At 43.0% G+C, this 21376-nt stretch overlaps 1 protein-coding gene across 1 annotated transcript; it reads right to left on the bottom strand.

Annotated features, from left to right (window-relative positions):
• Positions 1-286: 286 nt before the first annotated feature.
• Positions 287-21123, bottom strand: glrbb (glycine receptor, beta b). The gene is made up of 10 exons (XM_057349897.1): positions 20775-21123; positions 17116-17255; positions 16268-16374; positions 15511-15578; positions 12772-12998; positions 4582-4664; positions 4294-4434; positions 3930-4082; positions 2309-2592; positions 287-1141 (listed from the first exon to the last, which is right to left on the bottom strand). The coding sequence occupies exons 1-10, from the start codon at positions 20775-20777 to the stop codon at positions 845-847; spliced, it is 1503 nt and encodes a 500-aa protein (XP_057205880.1). The 5' UTR covers positions 20778-21123; the 3' UTR covers positions 287-844.
• Positions 21124-21376: the final 253 nt, after the last annotated feature.

Raw genomic sequence — 21376 nt, 5'->3', positions numbered from 1 at the left:
ATCTAAACACCCCTTACTTAAAAATATATTGACATCTTACTGTCAATCTGGATAATATAAATACCTATTATGTTATGGCATCAACATATGCATCTGCATGTATGATCTAACAGAACTTCAGTAGTAAGTGGCATGTACGGGGATGGCTAATGTTTAAATGCTTAGAACTACTAGAAGATCTTAAAAGTCAGATCAGAGAGAGATACTGGTTGTAGAGAAAATAATGAGTCTTGAGGACCTGTAGGATGGAGGAGGAGACGATCAAGAACACACGTCATGAGGACAGCTGAGACATTGGACCCTTTATTGATGGTTGTTTTTACAAGACAGGATATGTTTGGTTTTCTTTGATTTTTACACTCGCTTGTAATTGGAATGCTTATAATAGGAACATCATCAAGAGTTCTTATGGCAGTGTTCATCGGTACAAATATACAACCATCATCTCACCAGCTGATGTACTGTATAGGTCAAAAATAACATACATTTTAGATACTATATATTAATATTCATATATTCCATTAACACATGCAAGATAAATTTCCACATTTTTGTGCATGAATGAAATATAGCTGAAAACAAACAGATCTCTCTGACCAATGTTTCAACCAAGCCTTTGTTTCACTCAAAATGTTTTTATGTAATGTGTTATGTAAATGTTTCTGTATAGCTCTGAATAAAAGCATATGCTAAATACATCAATGTAAAAAATGTAATAATTCTCTTAAGTTCTCTGTATTTTAGTGACTATGGCATAGCTCTGTTTGATGCTTGAGGTACAGATTGTATGTTGGGGGCAAGATGGAGGGAAAAGCCGGATGGATGAAAGAAGGATGTTATATGATCACAAATACACAGACCAGTAAATGACATTAAAGAACAGGAAGGTAAATGGGAAGAGTGCGCGGGAATAGAGATCAATGCGTTTGGCTGCTGAGGGTATGACAGGTTTAGCGGGTGGAGGCTTCTTGTTGTTCTTGGCTTGCGATTTGCCTAAAGCATTGCTGACTTCAATGGGTTTGCCGTAGCAGTCGAAGTTCGAGAGTTCAAAGTCTCGTGGCAGAGAGCCTACGATGCTGAAGTCATTGGTGCGCAAATCTGACTTGGAGGTGCACACCTTTTTACACCTTGTTTCTGACACCTGAGAGAGATGAAGAGACAGAGAGTGAGTAAACACGGTAAAACATGTCATATTTTATAAAAAATTATATTAGATTAGTTTCACACATACACTTAGTCTTTCATATGTACAATAAGCAAATGAACCAATGTGATTGACAGACAATGCATTTGCAAATCATCCACAACTAAATGGTCTTTCTTTTCATCTCTGAGCTGCTGGGAGAGACTTCCAGTATCCACAATTATTTTCGCCCCCTCCTGAAGCCCAAATGGACCAGCTGCAGTGTTGCATGACCCCTCCACAGAGGACCACCAGAAGAGGAAAATCAATGGCGCAAGGAATCATATCTGCAGTACCCTGCATCAAAATAGAACTGGACAAGACAAGCCTTGAGAGTCGATGTGAAATCGCACTGTCTGTTTTTCTCTCTCTTACTCAGAGCAGGGTGACGTCTGGGTAAGTGATGTCTGGTGGTGTAATGCCAATCTGTCTGTTGCATTTGTTCTGGATGTGTGGAAAGGGGCACAAGCCATGCAGCGCTGGACCAGACTATACTTCCCTATGGGCTCACAACACTTACATCCTCAAACAGCTTGATAGCTCTGCTTTGTGTGAGGGTAAAAAGTATATGAGCTTGATGCTGTCATATATCCTTCTGGTGAATCCTGTCTGCTATATTTATGGCATTTTAAGCCTTTAAAAGTGTTACATCCCCACGCAGACACATGTCCTGAGATGACTGGAGATCCAATGGGGTCAAACAAGCTTTGAGATGTGGGTTAATTTAAGTTCAGATGTACTTCTGAAAGCAGTCCAGTTTGAGCATAACTGTGTGAGTGTGACTGCTTGAAAACACACAGCATCCTTAAACCACCGAGTCCAATTTAATCTTATAATAGACTTCAGTTCAGCGCATTATTCAGTCCAATTCTGTTTGTCAGAATATCCCTGCCGCCAAGCACCTCTCCAAATTGTTGCTATAAAGCTGTCTGTCTTCTAAAGAACATGAAGTACTATGATTATGATCCACCTACACTCTGGCATTCGAAAGCAGATTTGACATTAGCAATGCATAATTTCAGATTATATAACTACAGAAATGACAATACAATTCGAAGCAATAAAATATAAACAACTCTCTTTTGTAATCAGCTAATATGTTTTTGTAGGTTTGTTGTCTCTGACCTGGAGCGTGCTGACGTGTATTGGGGTCCCCATGCCGTTGATGGTGTTTTTGGCAGGGGTCTTTCCCTCCGCCTTCTCCTTGCAGGCCATCTTTGCTCTCTCCGCCTCCAAGCGTTTAGGGCTGTTAAGCATCACCTGAACCACGGCATATTCGACCAGAGAGGCGAAGCCAAAAAGCAAACAGGCAATCAGCCAGATGTCAATGGCTTTCACATAGGAGACCTTGGGCAGTTCAGAGGCCAGAGAGGTGCACTCGGAAGAGAGAGAAAGCACTGACAGGATCCCTACAGAGAGAGATTACTCATTAGATCAAATGAGCTGAACAGAGGTGAGCTTAAACATTGATTTAAAGCACGACTGGCTCTTTACAAAGATCATACTGGAGGCGACGGTAAAACAACACAAAAACAACACATCTGTAACAGAGCACATAAAAACAGTTCTACATTTTTTAGGATTTGTTTGCTTATATTTAATATAAAAAAGTATTACAAATTAATATAAATATATAATAGGGCTGTCAAATGATTAATCACACCCAGAATAAAAGTTTGTGTTTACATATTATGCCTGTGTACTGTAAATATTTACATGTGTTTATTTATATTTACCAATAATTTAAATTATATATAAATGTTTATTCATTTTTATATTATATATGCATGTATGTGTATGTTTTAAAATTAATATGCACAGTACACAGACATATATTATGTTAACACAAAGTTTTATTCTGGATGTTAATTGCGGTTAATTGTTTGACAGCTCTAATATAAAAGAATACAATTAAATGTGTTTGTATTTTTTTCCATATTTTAATCATTTATTTATTATATGAAAGAATATATTTAATATTTTTAATTAAAAATATTTTGTGTAGACACAAAATAGATTTCCACAGAATTATTCAGAAAGTTCTACATGTTTCACACCCCTTTAACATATTTTGTGTAACATTTAAATTAATGATTCATTTTGCCAATTTCCCCCCAAAATCAGTGTGAAACATGAGAGTATGAACCATCACAAATGGCAGTAAATGACTGACCTGAGGTGGTAAACTGTCACAGTGACAACAGTGAAGACAGAATGATGGTTGGTTTTGGTGTCACCAATGGAACCAGACAATTTCTAATGTCTAACCCATTAGACAGCACTCTTTGTACCAGGAATCGGTGTGTTCCATAAAAATTGTGCATGCAGGCAACAATTCGGAAGCACCAGACTCGCAATTATCACATTTCACAGCATCTCACATAATCTCCATCTCAGATCATCTTCTCTCACTGACCTGTGCAGTTCCCATTGCAAAAGCATGCCTGTGAGACACAGATGAGGCTGATGGAAAATCATGATGGAAAATCCTGGATATGCATTACATTTCCTCACCGATGCCTTTGGGCAAGTAACTGATGAAAAGATGCTATAGGTTCCCTTATGTGATTTAAAGGATAAAAATGGTCAGTCTCAGACTCACAGATGGATGGTGGGTGTTACATTGGTGGAACGGGGGAATGAAACATGTGAAGGTCAGTTTGGGGGGTACACGATTGCAGGACTGGAGATAAGAGATGAGGTGCTGATGCTTGTGCATGGCGGTACTGGTGATTGTATAAAGTACCCAGAGGCACACGAGCGGCACTGGCGTCAGGGTTGATCCAAAAGGAGAGCCAGGAGAGCACGACGATGAGCAGGGTGGGCGCGTACACACCCATCATGTAGAAGCCCACCTGCCTCCTCAGAGTAAAGATCACCTCCACGCAGGTATAGTAGCCTGATATACAAGTTCCGAACAGGTTGTTTAAATAGACACATACTTTACAGTGTGGTCCAAAACCAGTAGTAAAAACATTACTACTTTGCATTTTTCTAATGTATTACTTTTTTAATTACAAAATATTAGTAAAATAATTTGAGAGAAACATTAAACAGTTATAAAAAGAGTTTATGAGCACATGTATAAATGGAAAATTAAACTGTTTTACCTGTCCCTGCGTAAAACTTAGTGCAGTTGCCATATTCAATGTCCTCTTGTTTAATATCAAACTGAGGTAGAGCAATTTCATCCATCTGCACAGGGTCCCCAGACTGCCACATGAACTGCAAGTCATCTGTGGTGTAGCCAACTGCACATACACACATACACACACTTCCATGAACCACGTTTGATCACCAAATAACATATTCAAATTGCCTGATTGTCCATTTATGTTTTATTCTTTATTATTTTCACATTTATATATTTCATTATGTTTCTATTCATAATCACATACAGCTCTCAAGCTGCATTTTGCATCGCTGGGTATCCATGGGGAAGAGCGTCAAGTCCAGCGGACAAGAGAGGGTCACTGACAACCTGTGAAGAGAAATAACAAACTGTGAGTACCATGAACACCACTCAGCTGGCATTAGGTCAATGGTTTTGTATGAGAGGATCTTGCATCGTTTCCTTTTTTTAATTTGTTTGAAAGGACCAGCATACATTTTATTGTATAGTGATAAGACATGCATGGCTGAATGACTATTTAAGAGAAATCAGCAGATGTCATTGGCTCCATTGAAGGCGGAGAGGCAAGCTGAGACATTCACATTTTATGAATAATAATTTAATACGTATATATGAATCAACATGAATCCTTAAAGAGCCACGAAAACACTAAACAACATTTATTTAGATGTAAACAAAGTTGGTTGTGTTGCACATCATAGAAAACAATATTAGCAACTGTAAGTTATTACAGTAGAGAACACGTCTTGGTTACGGATGTAACCTCAGTTCCCTGATGGAGGGAACAAGACGTTGTGTCGAGCCGACAGATGGGGTTCGTCCTTGAGAACCAATCGCTTCCGACTACTTAGAAAAGGCCAATGAAATTGGCGAATGAAATTTGCATGCCGGACTCCGCCCCCGGATATCTAAATATCTTAATATATATTTAGGGACTCTCTTATATATTATATATAGGGAATATATAAAAGAGACTCTCACGACTGCTGCAGTGGGCAGCACGTGTTGTGGCAAGAAGGACACAACGTCTCGTTCCCTCCATCAGGGAACTGAGGTTACATCCGTAACCAAGACGTTCCCTTTCTGTCGGTCTCTCAACGTTTTGTCGAGCTGACAGATGGGGTTCCTATGGAAAACGCCACAATACCGTGCCCTGTCACAATCTCTAGCGAAGCGATGGTGACTGGTCTGGGCGTGTCAGCCGTGAGCACTACCGCGAAATTGTAACCTACCAGTGGGTAGGTAGGGGGTCCCAGAGCTTTTTAGAAAGGTGGGAAGGCCCCTGCCTTCAGCCTCACAGGCGGCGGCCTAGTTTCTCTAACAGCGAGAAGCCGCCTGGTACCGTAAGGCCACTGGGTAAGCGCTACTTCCTCAAGCAGGGGATGTGCTACAGAGACCACTTCCTACCGTAGGGAGGAGTTTAGTGGAGATACCAACATGGCCTCACCGTTAGGGGAGAGCTCATGGGAAGAATGTGCGGACTGAAGGAGTTAACAGCGAGGTGGAGGTCCACCTAGGGAAGGTCATGGGTTACCAAGGTGGGAACCAACATGAGGATACATCAGATGGAACCGCCCTGCTGGGGGGTTACAACGTCTGGTAGCACTAGGTCCGGTTAGAGCTATGTTGCGAATAACTCAGGTGGTACCCGGCCTAAGGAGCAGGGCTGCTCTGCCCAGCCCGCCCGCAGGAGGTGCTTGCTTAGTGATGGATGGAGTGCCTGTTCTTCGCCTAGTGGGGAAAGAAGGGAGGCTGAATTAGTACGCTGACCCACTCGAGAAAGGGGGGAAGGTACCATCATAAGCGTACACCCTACCGGTTGCCGGTCCTACATGTTGCCATGCAGGACGCGGGCTGACACCGGTTCTACGCGGAGGTTGTAGAACCTCTTGAAGGTGTTGGGTGTAGCCCAACCCGCAGCTCTGCATATGTCTGTGAGAGAGGCGCCGCATGCCAGTGCCCACAAGGAGGCTATACCCCGGGTGGAGTGAGCTCTCACTCCGAGTGGGCACGGGCGGTTTTGGGATTGGTAGGCCGTCGTGACAGTGTCCCCAATCCAGTGCGCCAACCTCTGCTTGGAGACAGCTCTCCCCTTCTGCTGACCTCCGAAACAGACAAAGAGCTGATCCGAGCTCCTGAAGCTCTGCGTGCGGTCTAAGTAGAGGCGCAGTGCGCGTACTGGACACAACACGGATGGGGTTGGGTCTTCCTCCCCGGTGGGGAGCGCCTGTAAGTTCACCATCTGGTCCCGAAAAGGAGCGGTGGGAACCTTGGGCACGTAGCCGGGCCGAGGTCTCAGGATAACGTGAGAATCCCTGGGTCCAAATTCTAGGCAGTCAGGGGACACAGAGAATTCTTGTAGGTCCCCTACCCTCTTGATGGAGGCGAGCGCCATCAGGAGAACCGTCTTCATCGTGAGATGAGAAAGAGCGGCATCTCTTAGGGGCTCGAAGGGGGGCCTGATGAGGCCCGCCAGGGCCACATCAAGGTCCCAAGAGGGTATGGAGCACGGACGAGGCGGAATCCGCCTTATCGCGCCCTTTAGGAACCTGATGACCAGGTCGTTTCCAGCAACTGAGTTGTGATGAGCGGCAATGGCGGCTACATACACTTTCAGTGTGGATGGGGAGAGGTTAGTCTCGAGTCTCTCTTGTAGAAAGGATAGCACGGTCCCGATCACACAACTCTGTGGGTCTTCTCTTCGAGAAGAACACCAGGACAAGAAGAGGCGCCACTTGTAGGCGTACAGTCGCCTAGTGGCTGGTGCCCTTGCCTGAGATATGGTCTCTACAACCGCCGGGGGTAGGCCACTCAGGATCTCCTCGTCCTGTCCAGGGGCCAGACATGGAGGTTCCAGAGGTCTGGCCTGGGATGCCATAACATGCCCTTCCCCTGTGAAAGCAGGTCCTTTGTCAGGGGAATCGGCCAGGGGGAGCTGTCGTCAAGAGCATTAGCTCCGAGAACCAAGTCTGGTTGGGCCAGTGTGGCGCAACGAGTAACACTTGATGCTCCTCTTCCCTGACCTTGCACAGAGTCTGTGCAATGAGGCTCACTGGGGGGAAGTCGTACTTCCGCTTGTCCCACGGCCAGCTGTGCGCTAGGGCATCCATGCCGAGGGGAGCCTCGGAGAGGGAGTACCAAAGCGGGCAATGGGTGGTTTCCAGGGAGGTGAACAGGTCAACCTGAGCCTTCCCGAACTGCACCCAAATGAGCTGGACTGCGCGGGGGTGGAGTCACCACTCTCCGCGAGGCATCGACTGACGAGAGAGTGCGTCAGCTGTCTGGTTCAGGTCGATTGGGATATACGTGGCACACAGGGAGAGGGTCACCTGCTGACTCCACAGGAGGAGGCATCGGGCGAGTCGTGTTAACTGCCGTGAGCGCACGCCACCCTGGCAGTTGATATACGCTACTGCAGTAGTTCTGTCCAACCGGACCAGCACGTGCTTGCCCTGCACGAGAGGCTGCAGCCTCTTCAGTGCGAGTAGCATGGTCCACAACTCTAGGCAATTGATATGCCAGCGCAGGTGGGGGCCCGTCCAAAGCCCCAACACTGCATGCCTGTTGCACACTGCACCCCAGCCCTGCAGGGAGGCATCTGTCGTCACCACGACATGCCTCGTAACCTGCCCCAGGGGGACCCCTGTTCGAAGGAATGTCATGGAAGACCAAGGGGTTAGGGTGCGTCGGCAGAGAGGCGTAACTACCATCCGCCTGCTGCCGGTGTGCCACGCTCTCCAGGGAACTCGACTCTGTAGCCAGTGTTGGAGCGGTCTCATGTGCATCAACCCGAGGGGTATCACTGCAGCCGAGGATGCCATGTGTCACAGGAGCCTCTGAAATTGTTTCAGGGGGACCGCTGACTGCTTGAAATGTTTCAGGCAGTTCAACACTGACTGGGCGCGTTCTGCAGTCAGACACGCTGTCATGGTGACAGAGTTGAGTTCCATACCAAGATAGAGGATGCTCTGCACAGGGGAGAGCTTGCTCTTCTCTCGGTTGAGCTGTAGTCCCAATCGATCTAGGTGCCAGAGCACCAGGTCCCTGTGTGTACACAACAGATCTCGCGAGTGTGCCAAGATAAGCCAGTCACCGAGATTGGCTTGATGTTGCTGTAGGCAACTCAATGACATCATCTATCAACAGTTATCATCTCTCCCACCCAACCATTCACCCAATCTAAGCACCTAAACAGGAGCATATCAGTAAAATTATGTTATAAAGCACATCATCTGAAGGACAAGTTCCCCAAACAACTGTTCAACTCTTAGTTAATGCCTATACAAAAGGGCTCCACTCATTGACCTCAGGGTCCCTGAGGGGAGAGAGGGCGGCTTCCACGATCTTCGTAAAGACTCATGGGGACAGGGACAGACCGAAAGGGAGGACTCTGTACTGATATGCCTGACCCTCTAAAGCAAACCGTAGGAACGGGCGATGACGAGGGAGAATCGAGACATGAAAGTAAGCGTCCTTCAGGTCGATTGCCATGAACCAATCCTGACATCTGACAGATCATCTGACAGATGTCAGGATGCGCTTCTGCGTGAGCATCCTGAACGGCAGCTTGTGCAGGTGCCTGTTCAGGGTATGCAGATCTAGGATGGGGCGCATCCCCCCGCCCTTTTTGGGGATGATGAAGTACGGGCTGTAAAACCCGTTGGACATCTCGGCTAGAGGGACGGGCTCGATCGCTCCCTTCGCCAGAAGGGTGGCGACCTCGGCCCGTAGTACGGGAGCATCCTGACCTCTGACTGAGGTTGAGAGGATGCCCCGAAACTTGGGCGGGTTTCTGGTGAATTGCATCGCATAGCCGAGACAGATCGTTTCCCTCAGCCACCGTGACGGTATGGGAAGCTCGAGCCAAGCTCCCAGGGACCGCGACAGGGGGACTAAAGGTACAATCTGCTTCATCGACCCCCCGGGGGGGGGGTGGTTCGATGGCTGGCAGTGCGGGTCTCTCGCCGGGGGCGGACCCCCGGGGAGGAGGCGATGCAGCTCCACGCACCGTCGATTTGAGAGTGCTGAGGGCTGCAATGTACATTCGATGTTGCGCCTCGCCAAGACGCAACGTCGAGTTGCCGAACACCGTCTCACAGAGGGTGAGAGCGGCTGTGAGAAACACCCAGGGAGATTGGAAACTCTTTTTGTGAGGAAGTGGGCGCTAGGCCCCCGGAGGGTGGATGCCGCCTGCGGGCACAGGTGCACCGCGACTGCACGTTCCACCTGGGGCACGTCGACGTAGCCTCTAGCTGCCCCACCATCGAGGGAAGAAAGAGCGACGGAACTGGTTTGACGTGTACGAGCCAAAAAAGGGGCGTTCCACATCTTTGTCAGTTCCTCATGCACCTCCGGGAAGAACGGAACCGGGGTTGGGCGCGGCTTGGAGTCACGCTCAGTGCCCAAGAACCATGTGTCCAGCCGTGAGCGCTGGGGGAGAGGCACCGCAGTGCGGGCAAGACGAGTCAACGAAGGCTGCCTCAGCGTGCTGGAGACCCAAACACTTGAGGCAGACATCGTGTCCGTCCCCCTCCTCAATGAGGGTACCGCACCCACGAGAACAGCGGGACATGCCACGCTGGAGAAATATGCTTTTTTTTAATCTCTCGAACACCTCTGGAACCGCCGAGACGCCCAGGGGAAGTCGCCGCAGGAAGTGACAGTCCGCTGCTCCACGTCGTAGAACCGGCAGTCTGTGTTGCTAAGTAGTAGCGAAGGTCTGCAATTCATGAGTGAAGGCTCCAAAGAACAAAAGGTGAATGAATGAGGCACTATCTCCCTTTTATACCCGGATATCCGGGGGCGGAGTCTGGCATTTCATTGGCCTCTTCTAAGTAGTCAGAAGCGATTGGTTCTCAAGGACGAACCCCATCTGTCGGCTCGACACAACGTCGAGAGACCGACAGAAAGGGAACTAGTTAATTTCTAGCTTTTTTGCTCTATTTTTGCCTGAGACTGTGTTTTCTTGACCAATGAGAAGACATTTCTCCTAATTATTCATGAGAGCACCTTGTGATTGGAGTGCTTGTCTGCCATGCCGGTTTTTAACGGCTCTTCTTCTCACAGCGTTTACGCCCATTTTAATTGCATTTTTCAAAAACGACAGTGAGGTAGAATTTAGCTGAAATGGGAGGTTTCGTGATACTTTAAACTTTGCATAACTTGAAAGCCAATCCAAGATGCCACAGACATAAAAGCACCTCAACAGTGGGATAAATTCTTCATGCAGTTCACTTTTTGTGAACACCAAGCCATATTTATTCAAAACCACATTAATACATGAAAGCTCTTTGGTTTTCTCCTGTAATCTGACAAGCACAGTTTCAGATGCAAAAAGCTACTTTTTACACCGGCGAGGCCACACAGCACTTGAGAGTGTGTGACAAGCAGCTGAAGCGCCGTGCCAAGATATTTTTGTACAGGCCTGGGAGAGGTTAGAAGTGAATGTCATTTCCCTCCGAGATCTGTTTTTGTTTAAAATGTTGTGTGGCATTATACAAATTTTATGAAAGAGAGAGATGGGGGATGATTAGGATGTACTGTAAGATGGGGTTGGGTGGTAAAAGAATGACAAACAGAAATACAGAAGAAGGTAAGAAATAGAAAATAAACATTATGTTGCATTATATTGTGGGAGCAAATGCAGTTAAATCTGTGTCAGTTTCTTGGGGGAAATGGTTGTTAATGTCTATCAGTTTAGCCTGCACCAAACCAGCACTACATAGCATAGACCAGCTTTAAAGAGACATTTAACCCAAAAATGAAAATTCTATCATCATTTACTCACCCTCAAGTTGTCCCAAACCTGTACCAGTACCTATATAAATTACTTTGTTTTGCTGAACACAAAGAAAGATATTTGGAAGAATGTCAGCAATTTTAAGTTCTGGAACTACCATAGTAGGAAAGATCAAAATGGTAGTCAAATGTGCCCCAGAACTGTTTACTTTCCTAAATTCTTCAAAATATCAAATTTTGTGTTCAAAAATATATGAGAGGCCTATTTTTTCCTACTATGGTAGACAATGATGTCCCAGAACTGAAAATTGCTTCTTCCAAATATCTTTCTTCGTATTCAACAGAACAAAGAAATGTATACAGGTTTGAAACAACTTGAGGGTGAATAAATGGTGACAGCTTTTTCATTTTGGGGTGAACTATCCCTTTAAGTGTATGTTTAAGCCGTCTTTTCAGCAGAGTAATATGAAATAAATACTTTCTTTCTTTCTGAGGGACAGTAATCCTCTGCTACACACATCCACATACCCGAAGATAAAAAGATGCATCCTGGGAAAAAGCCAGAAGTGAGTATGGGTTCAGGGAAGACCACCCAGCACAAGCTGTGATTGGGGTGGCATAGAAAAACACTATTTGCCCCAGACATAACATAATGTAATGTGATGCTCTTAAACATACTTCCCATCCAGATTGAAATGGCTCCATGCCAGTGTTTAGATTTTATCTTCGCTGGACGACGTCCAACATACAACTGGCAAACCGACCACGGTAACAATTCACATTTATGTGAAGTGCACAGGCCTATGCAATTGTTTAACTTAATAAATAAATGTTTGCTTCAATCCTTCCGTGTTGATAAATCTTTTCTATATAAGAAAACACGGACAGATCTATATCAGGTGAACTCATTGACTGCTAGAAGTCTCCAGAGAGCCTTATTCATTTGCAGATAAAGCAGTGGTAAGACAACGAGAGAGGTGTCAATCGCTATTAATGACGGAACTTTCACATGGGATCAAATTGCAGGAGCTGTAATTTAGGTGTCAGTGGTGAGGTGAAATCTTTGGGTCAACAGACATATCGAATCTCCAATTCTCACATCCCTTTAAGTCCCCTGAGGTTCATTAAAAGCATTAGGAATCTCTCTGAGGAGGGACACTGTCATTCAAACATTTAGCCACGGTTTAGAGCGTATTCTATTATTTTGAAACACATCATAAGAGACCTAATCTAGTATTAATGTGTCTATTAATACTGCTGCAATAAAATGTTATTGCTCTGTTTGCTCTTTGATACCTCAGGGGACGCAATGGAGTTAACTGCTATATTTTGTAATAGGCATTCTATTTCTTATTTCTTTAAACTCCTTAGAAAAACCAAAAATATACAGTACACAAATGAGACAACTGCTGACATACAGTAGTATGGAGTTATAAAATGAAATGGCAGACCATCTAGTTTTTCTAGTAAAACATATTCCTTCATATTCAAGTGTAGTCTATGGTAGGTTGGCTAATTTGAGCGCAATTTGAGAGTATTTGAGTATGCTGAAACCAATAAGATAAGTGAGACATAAGAACAATTGTGCTGAAAATTTTGACATCCGACAAACTTTTGTTTGTTTTGTTGCGATCATCGCAGTACGCTGCAGACCCAACTTGTCACCATCCACAAAAAGACACTTGATGCTTTGCAGCAAGACAGAATCAAAGTTCACCTCATGCTGATGAGGACGTCTCCGTTTCTGAAGATAAACAGCAGGATGTTCTCCTGAGTAACGTCATGAAAGTTAGCGCTCTTTTCATTGGCAAAGAAGAGATCTGGTTTCCACAAACATTTGAACATCTTAGGGTCGACGGTGAGCGAATCAGACTTGAAGTCTTGAGGAAGCCTGAGTCTGGGGTCGTTCCAACGCTGTCTCAAGAAGATGTTCACTCGATAGTCCTGTGGGATAAAATGGCAGTTAAGCATTCACGAATAGTGTACAATGTAAAAATACAACACAAAACAACCTGTGTCTTTAAGTCAAATCTTTAGTGACAGATAAAAATCGCTGAAAGCTTGCTATGGGTGGGTGGGATGTGAGAGAGCTGACACCTGTCTTTGTGTTAGGTGACAGGAACTGTGCGAGGCCCTGACTTGGACACAAAAACAGCACATTAGTCCTTAGGGTAACACAGGAGCCCAGGTGTCTTAGGCATCACCATGGCAACCTGCATTTCTCACGACCCCTGAGTGATGTTTTAAAAACGCTCGTCTCTGAAGTATCGAGGCTCCAATAATGGCTGGTATTGAAGTCGCGCAGCTGCGGAGCTCGGAGCAGCTCCTATTTACATTTACATCTATCGCAAACATCAGAGGCGTGTGACGGGTGCTGGTGAGGGGCTGAAATGAGGGCTCATGGCGTATCTGAGCGAAACACTGGGGAAAACACAGGGTTCGTTAAGTTAAATTGGCCCCAGTTTCCCTGCCGGCTTGCGTGAGCGAAAAGCTTTGAAGTGGCATTTTCTAGCGAAGCTTGTTTTGCTAGCACTGATATTGTGAAGACAGATGACATGCCAAACATAATGCCCACACTCCAGCTGCGCTGAGGAGCGAATGTTTTCGGGCGTGTCGTCCGTGTGTGTGATTCACATCGTGGTATGTCCTGTTTTTCATTTGAGCCTACGACTAGGAAAATGAAGGATGCATTTAACACACTAGTAGTCTAGTATCATGCATTGTGGTATTGTGGTATTGTATTGGTATTGTGTTATTTAGAAGTTAATTATTGGACTTCTCTTACAGGGAAAGTACACCCAAAATGTCATCATTTACTCACCCTCTTGTCATTTCAAACCTGTATGACTTCCTTTTGCAGAACACAAAGGAAAATATTTTGAAAAATATTTGTAACCGAACAACTGCAGAACCCATTCACTTCTATTGTATGGACACAAAACCAATGCAAGTCAATGGGTAGCTCCGTTGTTTGGTTACCAATATTTTTCAAAATATCTTAATTTGTGTTCTGCAGAAGAAAGTCATACGGGTTTAAAATGACAAGAGGGTGAGTAAACGTTGACAGAAATGGCATTTTGGGGTGAACGATCCCTTTACCAAATGTTAATAAAGTGCAGATTGGTGAAAATAAGCTCTGCATCTATTGTGGTGAGAAAAGTACCCTAGTCAGATCTCTGGTAAGGTTGTAAATAGCCTTTCCGTAATTGTTATTTGCAACCTGTGCAGGTCCATATTTTGGTTAACCACAGCAGGAAAGATGTGGCTCTTTAGGTAATGCAGCAAGAAAATGTAACCTAGTTTCCAAAACGTATAAATGCTTGGTGTCACGCAATGCTTCCGCAGAACTGCCTGTATTCAACCGGCGCAGAAAACACTGCCCTCTGATCTGCTTCCAGAGGAAATATATTCAGTAAAGAGGTGATCTGAGACGCTTGGCATGATGGGTTGTTTATGGGTGTCACTGCTCGTAAAGAGCCAGACGTAAGACTGTGGGTTCTGGACTTGATTCTTTTCCTTGGTGGAGCGTTAAGTAAACACGTTAAGCTCAAAATAAAGCACACAGTCATGAATTTAATCATTCACCAACTGTGAGCTATCTGACATTTTAAAACTAACATTTCTGTGTGAAATGAGCCCCTATTAAAGGTCCAGTGTATAAAATTTAGCGGTAATTCTAGTGGTAAGGTTGCGAATTACAACCAACGGCTCACTCCACCCCTCCCTTTCAAAGCTCTACGGAGGCTAACACAGACAAAGATGTCGTCACGTTTTAGCTTCTTTGTCGAATGAGATAAAGTATTTACGAAGCGCGCTCTGTAAAGCAGTTTGTCCGTTTAGGGTTCCTAGACACAACATGGCGAATTCTATGCAAGAGGACCTGCGGTGTATGTAAATAGAAATAGCTCATTCTAAGGTACAACTGTAATAAAAACATAATGCTTCATTATGTAAGGTCTTTATACACCTCTGAAGACATAGTTATATACAGTATATTACATTGCATTTCTGTTAAAAAACGCAAATTTGAGGATTAGCCGTGTTGTTTTGATCAAAATAATTATTGAGCAATGCCACATCATTTTACACTTCTATAAACAAAGTAAAATCTGTCAAAACCCTTTTGACTGATGTATGTACAGTTTCTTTTGATAAACATATTAACATTCTGTAAGGGGACACTTTTTTTTGCGCAGTGACATTAAAAGGAATTGATTGATTGAAGACGACTTTCTCTAGCTTTGCTGTATTTAATAATTTACATTTACAGTGCTGTAATAACTGTGCTTATGAAAACAGGCAAAAATTAAGAACAAATGTCATGTCATTTAGTAATTATGTATAGGAACACAAGCTGGCATTTTTGTAAGTTTTCTTCCCTGGTAAACAGACCACTGAACTCAAGCACTGTGTATGCGCATGTACAGTATGAAAAGATAACGGTGATGAGAAATACCATAGTTGTCTCCTGGATTGACCCAAAGCTGTTTATAAAGATGTTCACACGGTCCTCTACAGGAATACCTAAAACAAAATACAAAATAACAGCATCCAGCCAATCACATCCATCAAGCAAGACTACAGTAGCGCACTTTCTAACAGACTATTATGGGTAACATGAACTATTTGGTTTATACTCTGAAACAGATGTTTTTTTATTGTATGTACAATATCATGAGAAGCATGGCATTACAGAAAAAACTACTATTCCCAAGATTATAATGTTGACTTTAACGACTGCCAGGAGCTTTCATCTTGTCTAGATATGAAGAGCAGCTGGCTGGTCATGAGGAGTAATAACACTGAATCATACAGGGGGCTCTTAACACTCAGACCACATCAAGGTCCCACCAATCCAGCCAGCAAGCAGTCAATGTAAACCTCTGAGGCGACAGAGGTTCTCACATTTTACAACCTGCTTCATTATATCTGGAAATGACGGTAGCAAAAACTGGAACTACTTATCTACCACAATGTACAATGAAAAACATGCTTTGCCATTACGAATGTTTGTGTGGATAACACAAACACACAATAACAAGTAAACAAGGATAGCTAGATCTTGTGAATAAATCAAATTTAGTGAATGGTTGAAAAGATGTTATAAATTGCATCATGCAAATATGAAATCATTCTTATAAAATATAAAACTGTGTATTTGTGTTCTGTATGGGTAACAATACCACGGCACATGACAGTAGATCAGTACTTACCTTTGAAGTTGGGCCGGATTCTTGGGTCATAACTGACCAAAAGTCTGTTAAGGATGTTACTTGTAGAGTTTTCAGGAACCCGTGCCAGGTCTTCTTGTGACAGCTGACTGATGGGACCAAACAACACGGTGTAACAGTTAACCTCTTTACATACATCTTAGCCATTAAGATGTTGAATGTTTCAGTCATCAGTTTATGATAAATGTTCTTTATACTATAGATAGTTACTTTCAAATATTATGACAAATATTATGTCACTTCGATATGAAGTACACACACAACATTGAAGCACATTAAAATGTGTCTGAATGCTTGAAGTGTGTTTCACCCTGAACACTCCACAGTGACACCACTGGAGATGTACTTCAACTGCACAGTATAGGGCAGCAAAAAGTGAACCCAAAGTCTCCATTTACATGATAATTTTTACATGAAACTAAGTGCAATAAACATAATAATAAACAAATAATTGTGTTTCTTTTAGCCCAAGCATTATTAGAACGCTGGGGACAATAAACAGTACAAACTGTGCACTTACAGTCACACTTTTTTCTACAAGACAAACCAAAGATCTGGACAAACTGAATCATTCCTACTCATTAGCACAAATAAATACCACGAGAATCCTCTTCTGCAAATAATTTAATGTCAAGGGTGCTGCTTCTTTGCTCAAATTTCGTCTTTGCTCAAAAAACACCTTCAGTGTTTTTGGCATCTCTTAATATATTTAGGTAACTGTTTATGATTCCCAGTTGATTTCAGTAATTGCCTGTCAACTCTTGTCAACATGACACGGTGGCTAATATAAAAGAGAAATGCCACAAAATGTGGAATAGAAATCGACTTACGAAGGACAGTCCACCTGCTTTCCTTTCTTCTTTCCCTTTCCTTTTGATTTTTCTTTGGTGAATCCTCCTTCCATCCATAGACAAAGGATAAGCAACAAGTAGATCACCTTTAGCACCTTCATATTACATCTCAGCTGAGCCTGCAGGAGATACAGAAGTCTCTTAATACGCCTCACATGACGTCACGCATCTTCCGTTCTGCCGCGAAGCAGTGTATAAGGTGGCGGTAATGCACCTATAAGCTGATTTGCCAACCGCCAGTAAAACTCAAGAAGAAGAAGTTACTTCCGCTAGCGCCTCAGAATGGAGTTTAACAAGTGACCTGCACATCTGCCACAAATACGTCTAGATGATGTACAACGTCTTGCAGACAAATTTTCGCTAACGACAAGATCAAAGCTAGAGAAAGGATACAAATTCTTCGTTGAACAGTACCTGTTTGATTATGAAGGTAAGTGTTTTGTTTTCTTTTTGTGTTAGCGAAGGTGCTAGGATAAGTACTTGAATACGTGTTCTGTCAGTTTTTTTTCTCACTGTTGTTAAATTCCAGCGCGACGGCAAAACGGAAGTTCTTCTTCTTCTTCTTCTTGCTTGTTGCAAGACAGATGTTATGATACACTGCTTTGCAAAAAGGCGGAAGTTAAGTGACGTCATTGTGAAAAGGGCGTATTTCAGTAGCAGCTGGTGTGCTGTTTTGCTTTGTGTTTTTTTATTTTCCATTTGTACCTGTGCACCACTCAGATTAATCCTACATTATTACATTATCATATAAATTTGCTCTTACCTGTAAAATTTAAATTGTCTACTGAAAGTTTTTTTTATAGTTTAATTAATCTAATTCATTAAAAAAAATTGACTAAACTGTCCTTGGCCACTTAATATAACAGCCACACAGCAGCACTGTTTTGAACAGCATGTCTTCACATTATTAGGTCAATATTTTATCTTATGAATACAGCTAGAGACCATTATTCTGGTTCTTTGTAGTAGCCGCATGCAGCCTCTCAGTGGATAACAATGTCCTCTCTCAGTGGACACACAGTTAGTCAAGACTGTGTTGAGCTGTCTTTGAGACTGATGACCTGTTGACTCTGGAAATCTGGCTCAGTTGAATCCGTGACCGCTTTAAATATGACTTGGGGTGTCGGTTACCGTGGGTGGTCTAAAAACGTGTTACTTATAAAACAGTACCACATTGTTTCATTTAAAATTCTTTTCTCTACAATCGCCACAAAATCTGTTTTATACATGATACAGTATGTTGCAAGACTGTAAATTCACAACTATTCATTGATCCCAACACAATTGGTTGCAAGAACTTACAGTATTTTGGTCATTTTAAAGTTAAGAATGTTGACATTAAAGTAAAAAAAGTAAAGTAAGTCATTTGTAGTTTTACATTTATGAAGGGTGCCAACGTGCTCTGTATATTCAAGCAATGACATTTGGGATGTGACTAGTTTGTCCAAAAACAGTAGGATGAGGTTTAGTGTTTTGGAAACCTGTTTGTAAAACTCATCAGTTTTTCAATTCCATTTGTTGACACTGTACATAAATTACACAGTTCTATTAGTAATGGTTGAATAATTGTAAGGTGCTAGCTCTTCAAACATATCATTACCAATAGGGGACTCCTACGTTTTTTTATGCAAGAAAGAAATACATACAGTACAAAAAAGGCCAAGACATGAAAAATGCCAAAAATTGACCTAATCGACTGTGTAGTTAAGGATGGGTATCGTTAAGATTTTAACGGTATTACTACTCGTATATAGATATATAGAATATAGCCTATTATTTGGGCTGATTATTTATTATTATATAAGCAAGCAGAAAATGTGTTGTGTCACTTCATCTAATCCAATTGAAATTAGACACACACTAACAGATATAGGTTGCGCGCATGTCTCATCTGTTTTGGAAGACGCGCGCATAGAGACTTGCAGTGCGGACTCGGAGCCACGACTCCAGGCGCGAGTATGACTAGAGACAAGCCGTGCGTGTTTGTGACGTTAAAACAGCTCATCCGTTTAGTTTTGGGGACGCGCTGTTTTGGTAACATAACGCGAAACGGAGACGGACACGAATTTCAAAAGCATTCAAACACAGGCTGCGCGCGCTCGTGAAATTTAAACAGCTCAGTTTGAGAGACGCCATATTTGGGTAGACGCGGAGAAGTCTGCGCGTGTTTCTACAGTACCAAAAGCAGAACCGATAAGGGCGGAGTTTATCGATAATCCGGTCTTTCATAATTTAGCCCCGGTGTTCTTTTAATACCGGGTTTCGGGACCCATCACTATGTGTATAGTACAATGTAAAACACAGCCATCGATGAGCGTCCAAGATGTAGAGCAGAAGAAGCAATTGGAGAAATCACCATGAGGAATTCCCTCTGAGGAAGACTGCCAACTCCCCTGTCTAGACTCTTCCTCCCTCCGCCTCTGGAGGCTTGATTCTGGGCCAATGCATTGATCATCATCTTAACTGAAGCAGGCCCGCATTCATGCACCCTCCTCAAATATCTATCTATCTCATTCCATCACTATTATTATCACCAGATGCTAGTGTTTCTTATAAAACATCTTGCCATATCCCTCAATCTTTTTCTCTCTCTCATTCCCTCTCGTTACCCTGAGTGGACATGGTAATTTGAGTTTAATGTTCCTTATTGGAAACGCACACACAAACGCTGACTGCAGGTCTAAATATAAAGCATAGAAATTCAAGTAATGGGCAACAACGTATTATTAGAGAAATACTGCATGGCGATTTAGGGGGAAAATATTTCTAGAATAGACTGAATCTGAGTAAACGTGCCCCTTATTTAATGAAGCATTTCATTTTTTGCTGACTACTTAATTTACAGCTCCAAATATTCTTTATGTTCCACCTACTGTACATATTAAAGATTTATATCACAAACGTATTGCAACAGCAGAGTAAATCTCAACAGATAAACACCCAAAAATTAAGTATTAGAAGTATCTGGGATACATTTTTTAAATTAATTTATCATGTTCAAGACATTACATAATACACCCTGAACAATAAAAAATTGTAAACAAACTGTAAACCTTAAAATGTTATGCATGAGGCAATTCAACTAGTGGTAGCTTTCATAAGGTATTATGATGATCAATAATAAGGCATTTATATGTTCTTTTCTTGACTTACATATTAAAGGGAAAAAACACTTATACAGACAAACACAAATAGCCAGTGCTAGTATCAATAGTAACAATAATACCAATATAAAACAGTAACAATATTAAGGCTCATATTACATAAGACCATTGCCATATTGGCTAACCCATCACATTAACCTCGCATTCAAAGCGATGCTCATCTTTGTAGGCTATGTGTTCATTTAAACACATAATAGAAACCTGTAACAACGACCTGTGGATGCTATCAAGTTGAAGAAGTTACAGGCAGACATGATAAAGAAATATAGCCTACTAGAGCATGTTGCAAAGGGCAAACGAACAGTATCAACATCCAACAGCATCCACCATGACGAAAAGGGGGGCTGGGATGCTGATGGGGGATTACAACACAGAATGACAACATATGCGTGAATCCCGCCTCCCCCATTCATTTCACACGTTTATAACGCTTAATCGCTCAACATTCAAAATATTTCCAGCGGTTTCACTTACCATTTCAATACGGTATCAGTCGTTGTTCCACAGAATGGATTCAGTCGCGCTGACAGTGCAATCGGTCGTTAAAGAGTCTTCATGATGACCAGTCTCCGTGTGTATCGCATTCTGCTCGTCGTTTTCTCAGTGAGCCCGGATTGCGCCCGTTGGAATAGCGTGCATTTACGACAGAGGGTCGTCTTTGCTTGTATTAACTATTTGATTGAAATTATTTTAACGCAATCTGTATTGCTCTGTCCTTTTGCATTGGGTTGCCAAGATGGAGCCTTGTGTGTACCTGTCATGCAACATGCGCAGTAGCAGCTGCACGCTGCACGGGGACGGAATTACTCAAACAGCTCCAGCAGCATCATTGCTATTTAACGCAAGGCCATCAGAAGACGTGCTCTGCCCTTCCGGCACAAATAATGCGTCCTTGAAAACGATGACAACACGCAGTGCTGTGTTGGTTTTTAAGACAGGAAGAGAGACAGAATACAATGATTTCTTTACTATACATATGTTGTTAATGATTTTACATTTACATTTAGTCATTTAGCAGACGCTTTTATCCAAAGCGACTTACAGAGAGTTCAGGGAGCAATAAGCGATATGTCATA

The sequence above is a fragment of the Triplophysa rosa genome, linkage group LG13 (genome assembly GCF_024868665.1).
Source record: "Triplophysa rosa linkage group LG13, Trosa_1v2, whole genome shotgun sequence".
Classification (NCBI taxonomy): domain Eukaryota; kingdom Metazoa; phylum Chordata; class Actinopteri; order Cypriniformes; family Nemacheilidae; genus Triplophysa; species Triplophysa rosa.
This window is presented reverse-complemented; position numbering and strand designations above follow the sequence as displayed.